The 10995-nt window shown below is 55.7% G+C and overlaps 1 protein-coding gene across 10 annotated transcripts in view; it reads right to left on the reverse strand.

Annotated features, from left to right (window-relative positions):
* ANKMY1 (ankyrin repeat and MYND domain containing 1) overlaps nucleotides 1–5220 on the reverse strand; it is a 69580-nt gene extending 64360 nt beyond the window's left edge. For 4 of the 10 annotated variants that reach the window (XM_025404460.1, XM_025404459.1, XM_025404458.1 and 1 more), the window contains exons 1-2: nucleotides 1674–1814; nucleotides 998–1160 (exon numbers count right to left, since the gene is read on the reverse strand). In XM_025404460.1, coding sequence (XP_025260245.1) covers nucleotides 998–1143 — 146 coding nt within the window. In that variant the 5' untranslated portion in view covers nucleotides 1144–1160; nucleotides 1674–1814. Of the gene's footprint in view, nucleotides 1–997; nucleotides 1161–1673; nucleotides 1815–2094; nucleotides 2407–4512 lie in introns of those variants that run through there. The other 6 variants (XM_025404461.1, XM_025404453.1, XM_025404457.1 and 3 more) reach the window with 4 other exon arrangements.
* Between the last annotated feature and the right edge of the window lie 5775 nt (nucleotides 5221–10995).

Below are 10995 nucleotides of genomic sequence, written 5' to 3' on the forward strand. Positions count from 1 at the left end.
TGGGAAAAGGGCTTGTGGGGTGCCTGTATAAACTGGCCATGAAAATATGGGACAGTAAGTTGTGGAAAGCCACAAGGGGCCTCTGAGGAAAGCCTCCTAATTGCCATCATGTTCCCATGCTCAGAGCAAGATCCGGTCTTTTATCTGTAAACATGGTGTTCAAGGAGAAAGACACTCCTTTGAAGCACTGGAATGTGGACAGACGTGCAGGCTCCTAGTTAAGCCCGCTCCCACTAGCTACTCTCCAGTAAGTTAAAGATACGTTGTTTGAGCACAAAGGAGATTCATTTAAACCGCTACTGCTATAGATTATGCGTATGATGCACTGCCACCCTTTTACTGTTTTGCCCTGAACATCTGCTTCTCAGATCTAAGTGACTATACTCAATAAATAGGGTGGAGACCAGAGCTCTGAGCCTTTTGCGGCCTCCATTTTGCAACTGGCCCCCTGGCTCCCCACCTTTCAACTCTTAACCTGTCTCTTTTCAATCCTTTGTCCCCACCAGACTTTGGGTACCCTACAGGTGGTGTTGAGGCTGGTCCTCAATACCCATCACACTGGGCCAGGGCTGGGACTGAGTTTTGGAGACCCACAAACAGGGACAAGCACGATGGAGTGACAGGGACCTCGTGAGATGCTGCAGTGAGGCTCCGAGGCAGCCCCTGGCTCAAAGCAGCCCTTGCTGCGAACGACAGAGCTGTGAAGATGGGGGCAACTCGGGAGCCCCATCTCGCGAGGGAAACGTTCCCTCCGTCCACTAGGCGGCGACACGGGTGGCAGAGTGTGCAGGCAGGGACAGGAGAAGGTTCCCATTACCATCTATTGTTTTCCTCGGTGGCTGCTGATACAGCGTTGGGGCTTTCGGATTCCTCCAGAAACTAGTTTCTCAGGGAGTAACACAGTTCAGCGATTTTTACTGCTTGCCTGAAGGAGAATCCCAGCTAACCCTAGGCCCCAGGTCAGGGTCGGACCTCCCTGCCAGAGGGTCCCCCGCACCTTGTGGCGAAGACAGCGTAATTCTCCAGCGGCCCCAGCTCCTCGGCAGCAGAGGTCTCGCCGCCCTTCCCCTCCAGCGGGCGTTGGGGGCTGGCAGCCCCGGAGACTTCGTGGTCTAAGCTAAAGGAGGCACGGCCCCCTTCCATGTCTGTGGTCTTCCAACCTGGAAGCAACGTCAGGACCGCACATTTGCCCCCAGGGCTCCCGCCGGGAACTCGGAGAGCGCCCGAGGCCCCGCCCGCAGCCCCTGAGCCTCAGGGAACCCAAGACCCTCCCTGAACCGCGCCGGAGCCTGGGCCGCCACCCACCGGCCCCGGGCCACCATCCCTGGGAGTCCTCAGGGAGGCCAGTCCGAACCATGGGCAAACTTCGCCCGCGTCCCCAGGTGTCCTTGTCCCTTCGTGGGCGGGAATCACAGCAAGGGCGGTCGCCGTCACGTGGCCCGCGCCCACTATCGTCCAAGGAGCGCCGCTTACAGCGGGTCTCAGCCAACGGGCCTCGGAAGCCAGCGCTCGAGGGTGGGCTCGGGAGACGCCGCGCCCACCTAACCCCACACCCCCAGCCCTTCGGCCCCTCCCCGGGGTGGGGACGGCGAGCCTGGCCCCCACCCGCCGCCCTACCGAGCTCCGGGATCCCCCTAGCCCCGGCTCCCAGCGCCCCTGCCGCGGGACCGCACCAAGCAAGGCTCGGAGAGCTCGCGTCGGACAGCACGGAGACCGACGAGACCGCAGCCGCAGCGGACGCCAGCGCTCCCGCCCCGACTACTCGCCAGCCCTGCCCCTCCGGAAAGCGTCGCGTTTCCATGGAGACAGCCCCGCCCAGTGCCCGCGGCCACTCTCCGGCTCCACCAATCCCCGCGCCAGGACGCACCCGGCCCCGCCCACGGGCGTGCCCGCACCCTGTGACTTCAGCGGCTGAGGTCCGGGCCGCCAGCCCGGCCTGGGTCCCAGCCTCCCGCTGACCCGGTCAGCCCCTGGGCTGAGTGCCCCTGGTAGAGAAAGCGCTAAATTCCCCCAACACTCCCGTGAAGGCGGCACGGGGAGCGCCGTGGGACACCTGAGGAAACTAAGGCCCAAGTGTTAACTTGCCCTGATCACCTGGCACGTGGAGCCACAGCTTGATCAAGCCCTGCCTGATTCCAGCCCCAGCCTTTGTCCATTCGGTAAATGTGGAGGGCGCAAGGGGAGCTGGAGGCCTGCGGAGGGAACGAGATGAGGGAGGCCGCAGGAGTCACCGCAGAGAAAAGGGATTGGCTGTCTTGGACCAAGGGTCTTGGGGAAGGCTTGCGGGAGAGAGGATTCCTGATGGGGCTTCGCAGGATGCACAGGAGCTCTCCAGGCTACAGAGTGCATTTCAGGAACTGGACTGGGATGTACAGAGGCACCACGGTGGGAAACAGCTGGGCCTTCCTGGAAAGAGAGGAGAGGCTCTTGGAGGGGCAGGGCTTGCGTTTCTCAACACAGACTGCCTCTGAGAACAGGGGAGGGTGTGTGAAGAGCCGATGCCCTGGCCGTCCCCACTAACTTTCCAGGGACTAAGGCTGGGCCAGGATTCTGGGGTTCTAGGGGCACTGCCTCCACATGCCAGTGCCTGTCTCTGAGTTCACTTCTCTCTACAGTAAAATCTCATACCACAACCCAGTACAAACAACTCAGAAAACTGTTTCATTAAAAGTTCACAATACTACATGCATGCACTCCAATATTTTCATGTAGTCTACTATTTCTCTAAAAACTAAAATGCTTATCATGACCCACAGAATTGATTTCACAACTCACATTAGTTGTGAATTACAACTTGCTAAGGAGTCAGAACCAACATGTAGAAACGCTCCGTTCTTAGCAAGTACATTCTGGTTACGCTGTGGGGGACTAGCACCAAGTCCAGGAGACAGAGGCTGGCCCAGACTGTGTGTGGCAATGAGGTGCAGAGACATTTAGGATGAATTGGTTCCCAATCCATTAGCTCAATGGTGTGGGAGCATGATGGTTCAAGTAGCAGGCTTTGGAGCAGAAAACCCACCTCAACCATCCTCCAACCATAAAGGGTGATGATTCATGAATCAGTCCACAAGGAGGGACTTCAGGTTTTGTTTGATTCATTTAAGTGGCCCAACAGTCCAAGGTCCAAGGCATCAAGGACCTTGGCTCTCCCATCTCCTCTGCTTTCACCCAAGGCTGGCTTCCCCTTATGGTCATGAGAGAACAGAGGAGCCTACCAAAGTGCTCTCTCCTCCATGGGTTATTAGACACCAAGCCCATTTCCAGAGCAGTCACAGGAGTGTGGCCTTTACTTTTGGCCAGAGATAGGGCCAACTCCTAGAAGGTGGAGGGAAACAGTGTCCCAACCTAATCAATGGCTCCCATGAACTATGGGGGAAAAAAGGGAATTCCACTCCTTCTCCATCCCAGGAAAGCTGGAGTCCTTCCTTAGGGTGGAGGAAGTGGGAAACAGATGCTGTTAAGACCTGCACGGAGGTGATGTCTGGAGCTGCAACCAGTGAAGACCTGGCTGCAGACATATATGAGTCTTTAGCTCAAGAGTGAACCCCAGGCTGCAATAAAGATCTGACAGTTACCAATGCTAGATGGCTGATGGAACAAAGCAATGAAGATAACCCCGAGAGAGACTTCTAAAACTGAGACTTCAATCGCTAAATGTCTGCAGGGCTGTGAGACAGTTGCTTTTCACTGTATCCATTCCCTGAAAATTACCAGACGTCAGAAAAATTGAAGGGATCTTAAATGGCAACTTAATGGTCATTAAGTGATATTAAATTGTTTAAAGTTACAATGCTGACCCCAATAAATTACTGAGATAGAGCAAAAGGAATATTGTGGTCTATGAAGAAGTCATGAAAACAGAAATTAGTTTTATGAGCCATGTGTTACAATACACAGAAAAAAATGCACCAGTTACAAAGCGGGTCACAAAAAGGAATAAACGTAAAGCCGACAACGCAGTCACTAGGGAAAGGGGAAACACACGGGAACCACGCAGCTCGCCGTCCACAGGCACGGGGCAACCACGGGGCCCTAGCCGAACGACGGCGGCACGCAGTGGGCAGGCCCCGGCGAGCCACGCCTCCGCGCCAGGCACCGCAGTGGAGCGGACAGGGACGCCGCTCGGCGCAGGCGCGAGCCCAGTACCGCAGGCCGCCGGGGCAGGGAGGACGGAGCCTGAGGACAGCGAGCAGGGGACGCAGAGCGGTCCAAGGCGCCGGAGCCCTGGCGAGGCCCAAGCCTTCTGCCATGCCCCGGCCCCCACGAGGCCCGAGCCCCCTGCCCCGGCCAGGCGCCCACGGGAGGCCCAAGTCCCGGCCTGGTCCACCTCGGATGCCTCTAGGACCCGGGGGCGCCCGGCGGCCCGCCCGGCTCCCACAAATAGACTCCTGGGTGGGTGCCTGAGCCCCAAAAATAGATCCTCAGGGCGGGCGCCCGAGCCCCAAGCAGACTCTTCGTCGGGCGCCATGGGGCCGGGAGACGCGGGGCGCCGCGTGACCGCCTCGCCAGTGCCGCCGCCGTTCGTGCGCGTCGCGCCCTCGCTCTTCCTCGGGAGCGCGCGCGCCGCGGGCGCGGAGGAGCAGCTGGCGCGCGCGGGAGTCACGCTGTGCGTCAACGTCTCCCGCCAGCAGCCCGGCCCGCGCGCGCCCGGCGTGGCAGAGCTGCGCGTGCCCGTGTTCGACGACCCGGCAGAGGACCTGCTGGCGCACCTGGAGCCCACGTGCGCAGCCATGGAGGCCGCAGTGCGCGGCGGCGGCGCCTGCCTAGTGTACTGCAAAAACGGCCGCAGCCGCTCGGCCGCCGTCTGCACCGCCTACCTTATGAGGCACCGAGGCCTCAGCCTGGCGCAGGCTTTCCAGGTGGGCGGGCCTTCAGGGGACCGGTGTTTCGAGAGGGGCGTGTCTTCCGGGGACGGGTTTTCCGGGCGTGGCGGGCTTCGGGATTGGGAGAGGTACTTCCGGGAGGGGCGGGTCTCTCTCGTAAGGGCGGGCTTAGGGAAGCGGAGAGGCACTTCCGGGTTGGGCGGGGCCCACTCTTAGAACAGGGCCCGCTTTGGCACTTTCTGGCCATTAGGGCGACTTGGGGTTATTCAATGCACTTCTTGTTTGCAGATGGTGAAGAGCGCTCGCCCGGTAGCGGAACCCAACCCGGGCTTCTGGTCTCAGCTCCAGAAGTATGAGGAGGCCCTGCAGGCACAGTCCTGCCTGCAGGGAGAGCCCCCAGCCTCAGGGTTGGGCCCTGAGGCTTGAAGCTTGAAGCTTGAAGGCCTACTGCCTGGAGGAAGGATGTTCCTGCACTGATACTGGAGGCTGGTCTTTACCCTCCTTCCTCACTGGCACATCGAGTTTTCCTTTTCGTGTGTGTGTGAAACAGTGCTTTTAATTTTATATTTCTGGCTGAGCTGATGAACAAATTATCTTACAGACACAAAAAGAAATACATTTGGTGAAACACTGAAGACAAATTAAGAAAACGCAAATAGGGGTCCTCCATTATTTATACCCCAGAATCTTGAGTGTTTGGGAGTGCCAGCGCATTCTACCAGTCTCAGTGAAGGACATGAGTACAGACTACAGTCATCAGAATCTGAGTCATAGGTGAAATCAGGAAAAGCAACTCTTCTTACGTTTATTTTTAGTAGTGTCGTAAGAATGGACTGGTTCTTCCTGCGTGACCACAGATGCTTCTGTTTGAGAAAATGCATACCCACGTGAGACATTTAGAGCTACAGCGCTGTTGAGGAAGACATTGTTGAAGGGCAACTTGGGGGATTGGGGAAATATTCTCTTCACCAGCCCCTCTGCAATAGAGCTGGAGCCGTCCTATAGGAGTTCGGACAATTACGGACATCCCTTTTCTTTCTTTCTTTCTTTTTTTTTTTTTGTTTGAGACGGAGTCTCCCTTGCCCAGGCTGCAGTGCAGTGGCGCAATCCCGGCTCACTGCAACCTCCGCCTCCTGGGTTCACGCCATTCTCCTACCTCAGCCTCCGGAGTAGCTGGAACTACAGGCATGTGCCACCACACCCGGCTAGTTTTTTGTATTTTTAGTAGAGACGGGGTTTCACCATGTTAGCCTGGATGGTCTCAATCTCCTGACCTCGTGATCCACTCACCTCGGCCTCCCAGAGTGCTGGGATTACAGGCGTGAGCCACCGTGCCTGGCCTCCTTTTTCTATTACTAGAGAACTTCAGAACATTAAGAATTTCAAAAGCGAATTTTCTCCCATAGCTTCTATGGTGACAGAGTATGGTGTTCCTGTAGTGAAAACAAAGCCAAGTTTTTTTTGCTCCTTTCACTAAAGCTGCTTCATCTGGGGAGGAAGCCTGGTAGATTACATATTTCCATCTCTCTCAGGGATAACAGTGTGGCATGCAGATAACAGGGTAAGAAATTGTTCTATATAGTTTTCTGTGGGATGGCCATTCTCAATGTTCTCAAATAAATTGTGGTCATTAAAATGTCAGGGCTTGGATGGAAGAAGGTGTTGGTTGCACCATAAATTACACCTGCAGTGGTACACTTCTTAAATCTCTTAATATTGCAAGTGAGCGTTCCCATTTTATCAGAAAATAGATATTTTACCTGCTCAAGTTCTTCACTGAGATTGAATGTGCTGACCATAGTGTGGACACTATTTAGTTTATAATGCACATCTTGATCCTAGTTTATAAACTGGGCCTGAATATATTTCACAATTTCCATAGTGACCAGCAGACTAATGGGGATAAGGTTCTGTTATACAATGATGAACACCAGTATGTCAAATACAATGCCGTGAGCTGGAATCTTCTTTCAGGTACCAAATGTCACCATACTTTTTATTCCATAGCATGGCTCCCACACAGCTCACCATGGACATGACCAGAGCAGCAGGAACCAAAGGGAGACCCACACATTGTCACTTTCTGATCTCGAGGTGATTTGACAGAATTCTGCAGGAATTTGGTTTCAAATCCAGTGTAAACAGCTATGCCAGTGATCCACTGAGCCTTTTTTTTCTTTTTTTTTTTTTTTCTTGAGACAGTCTCACTCTGTCAACTAGGCTGGAGTGCAGTAGCGCCATCTTGGCTCACTGCAAGCTCCGCCTCCTGGCTTCATGCCATTCTTCTGCCTCAACCTCCTGAGTAGCTGGGACTACAGGCACCCGCCACTACGCACGGCTAATTTTTTTGTATTTTTAGTAGAGACGGAGTTTCACTGTGTTAGCCAGGATGGTCTATGATCTCCTGACCTCGTGATCTGCCCGCCTCAGCCTCCTAAAGTGCTGGGATTACAGGTGTGAGCCACCGCGCCCAGTCTACTGAGCATTTCTAAGCTGTTTACCTCTTAACAAGACCTGGTCAGGCCCAACTGGAACAGGGCTTTTACCACTTAGGCCGCAGCTCAGCTATTGAAATGATGATCAGGTGCTTCACAGTATGTTTTTCCAGATAGGTCTTACAGCTGGTTTTCTGTTTGCATTTCAGCTGTTTCTGGCAAAGCCTGCCATGTCTTACATTTGTCTCTTTCCAGATTAGATGTTGCTATATAAACACATCGACTGAGGCTCACTGGAACACATCAAGACTGTGTCTGCAGGAAGGAGCTCCCCGTTCGAGGCCTTCACAGTGTCACCACATTCACCTCTTTCCACTTAATCATGTGCCGTGAATCCTGTCGTAACAGTCTTGTGTTCCTTAACTATTTTGTCTGCATGTCATTTATAATGTATAACCTCTTTAATGCCTGAAATCCTAAGAATAATCGTCACAGGTAAGAGGGTTGTATATTTCCCGTTGGAGACACATCTGGAATTTGCTGCAATAAAGTAATAAGAAAGCATTGGCAGCTGTGGTAAACTGCAGATTCAAAAATTGAGGGAGAAATGACACTGTACTTGACTGTACATATAATTGTTGACTATGGGTTGCAGAAATTTCTCTCGAGCATCATCACCACTTTTGCTCAGTTATCAGTAGTAATAACAGCAATCAAAACTAAAACTGCTCCAGATGCCTCTCTAGGAAGTACGGTTTTCCATCCTTCCTACTGCTTTCTTCACAAGAGAATCCTCCACCTCAGTGGCAGGCTGAAGGGCCCAGTCCGCGGTCTTGCTGCCAGTGACCTCCGAGCTCCATGGTCCCGCTGCACCATGGCCGCCCAGTGCACCTGCCTCCACACTGAGTTTTCATTTTTCCCAGTTAAGCTCCATCTTCCTGAAATGCAGCTCAAGAGGGTCTCTGTCCCCTCTTGATGGTGGGGCAGGGGTCTGTGCATCAGACTGCACAGACCCCTGCACCACCACGTGCTCCGTCCTCTCCCTGTGGTCACCTCAGCTTATTAAGCCTTGGTAAGGAAAATCTAAACCACTTATGGAACTGTGGGCGGAAAGAAACTGAATGCAGGGAGAAGGCTGGGGAGCCAAGGACAGGAGATGGGACACAGGGGAGTCACAGGGACCTGCCACCCAGATCCTCACTGCCTGATGTCCTGGCTCTGGAGGTGCCAGCAGAGCCTCCTGCCCACCAGCTGCTGAAGCCACAGGGCATCTCCTTCCTCCCACCTCCCGGACCGCTCACTGGTCACATCTTGGCACCGCACATGGGAAGCCCCTACTGTGACAGGCAGGGGAGAAGGAGGCTGTACTGACGGACGGCCCGGTGAGGGAACCTGGGCCCCTCTCCTACTTTGACCTGTTTCACCAACACTGCACCCCAACCTAAAGTCACATAGCTACTGTCAAGCCTGCAAAGGCTGCCTCTCCCGCCTTGGGAGGGTGGAGCCCCATAAGCCACCACTGGAGGCATCCGAGCATGTTGATTCCTTCTCTAGTTCAGACACAACCTCTCCTGGACATCTTGTGGCCTAAAGACTATCCTAGAATCAACACTCCTTAAATAAGAGTGGGGAAAGAAAAGGAAAATGTGTGTAATACATGTGAATCACAGATAATGTAGTGATTGGTTAATATATACACATACATGTATGTATATTCTGTATGTGGCAATGAGTAAAATACTGTGGTTGGCGCTTATCTGCTTTTTCCAATACTCGTTCCATGTTCTACCCTCAGCCAGTGCCTAAGCTGCTTGTGGCCTTCACCTGGTGGCGTGACTTGATCCTTAATTTTTAAGGCCCCAGGCCCTGCATGGCTGCCCACACAGGTGCTGTGGCCTCTGTTACCTGTACTGCACCACCAGAGAGAAGTAGGAGGCACCACTCTTCCTGGCCCCCAAGCCTCACGAAGCCTCATGCCCACCTGCCAGAGCCAGTCCTGTGTTGTCTCATGCTTCCGTGGCTGGGCCGTGTCTGAGCCACCCTCCCAGTGAGACCCGGTTGTGTTCCTAAGCAAAAGCATCCCACCTGGGGACCCACCAGCTCTGATGCAGCAGAGCCCAAAGCTGGGGGGATGGGAAGCACGACTTTGTGAGCCAGGCGTGGGGGTGGTAGTGAGAAGGGCCTTCTCCCACGCCTTGTGCACCTGGGCCTCAAGCTTGGGCCACACCTTGTCGGTCGCTGACCCTCTATGCCCAGTGTCACCAGTCAGCACCACCCATCACTGTGTACCACGGCCCCCATCATAAGCTGGTGCCCGGGGCAGCCCCCATCTCTGTGGAGGGCTTGCCTGCCGCTGGCCTCTCTAGATAAGCTCCTCATGACTCATGCAACCTTTTCAACAGCCGGAAGGAAGCAGTTGCCAGTCTCCACTAGCAGGTGAGGAACCCTGGCTTGGAGAGGGGGGAGGACCTGGGCCTGCGGTTCCCCTGTGGCTCAGCCCTGCTCACAGCACCCTGATGAAAACCTCGGCTACCCTTGCCTCAGGGCAGGGCACACCCTTTACCTGCTGACCTGGCCCTGGTGACAAGAGGACAAGGGCAGCAGGGCCCCGGCCAGGTTGAAGGACATCTGTGGGACACATCAGACCTTTTTAGCCCACCAGCTCCGTCTGAGAACTGGTAGCTCCCTGGTCCTCTGTCTGGGGAGGACGCGGCCCCGTCTGAACACTGCTTTTTCCTGGAAGCTTTGCTGCCCTCCCTAGCCCGCTGGAACCCTCCATGCCCACACCCACCTCCTAGTGGGTGAAGCCAGGGAGCCCTCCCTCAGGCGCATCAGGGGAAGACTGGGGTGCAGATGCCGCGCAGCCACTTCATTGCACTGATCACCAAAAACCTGGAATATGAAAATTCCTGTGGGAGAAACCCAGGGCTGACAGTCCCGACGTCCAGGCTCCTCTTCCTGGGTTAGAGAAATCAGAGGTGCCTGCCCCGGCCTGGCTGCGGCGCAGCCTCCCGCCGCCAGGGGATGCCAGGCAGGCGGGGGCGGGGTCTCCTCGGGCGGGGCGGGGCGGGGCCGGCGCGAGAGGCGCCCGCAGCGCAATTGCAGACCCCGCCCTCTCGGCCCAGCCGCGCCTCCCGCACCGTGGGGTGCAGTAGGGCAGCTCCTGGCATAAGCGTTCGGAGCACACTTGTGGACCCCCAGGGAGGAGGTGCCACAGCAACTCTAGACTCCTGTGTGCAGAACTGGCCGCGGAGAGGTGCCCAGGGCAAGACCCCAACCTCTGCTCCCTGAGTCCAGTGCGGGGCTTAGGGTGGCAAGCCCGCAAGCTCCCTGTCGTGACTTGCCCCCCGGGCGGCCAGGCCCAGCTAGTGTGGCACCGCGTGTGCAGAACTGAGGTTCTTCCAGCCAGGTACGTGGCCCGGTGGGCTCTGGAGAGCCTGTAGAACTGGGGGTGCCCTCGAAAACAGTATGCCCTTGGCACTGCAGGGCCCCACCGGGCAGGGCGCTGGGGGCAGTGAGGAGGGTCCCATCCCAGTTGTCTTCCCCGTCAGCCTTGGATGCAAGGCTGATCTACACCTTTGAGTGACTGTGTAAGCCTAGGGGCTCCTGGTGAGTTCGGGATGGGTGCCCCAAGATCGTGACCGTGTCCCTGAAGAGGGCACGTGGGGACCTGAGGTCCTATGGAAAAAGTGAAATGATGCCTCAGTGCTCTGTCCCGCAAACGTGAACACACTCTC

This window comes from Theropithecus gelada, chromosome 12, assembly GCF_003255815.1.
Source record: "Theropithecus gelada isolate Dixy chromosome 12, Tgel_1.0, whole genome shotgun sequence".
NCBI classification, from domain to species: Eukaryota; Metazoa; Chordata; class Mammalia; order Primates; family Cercopithecidae; genus Theropithecus; species Theropithecus gelada.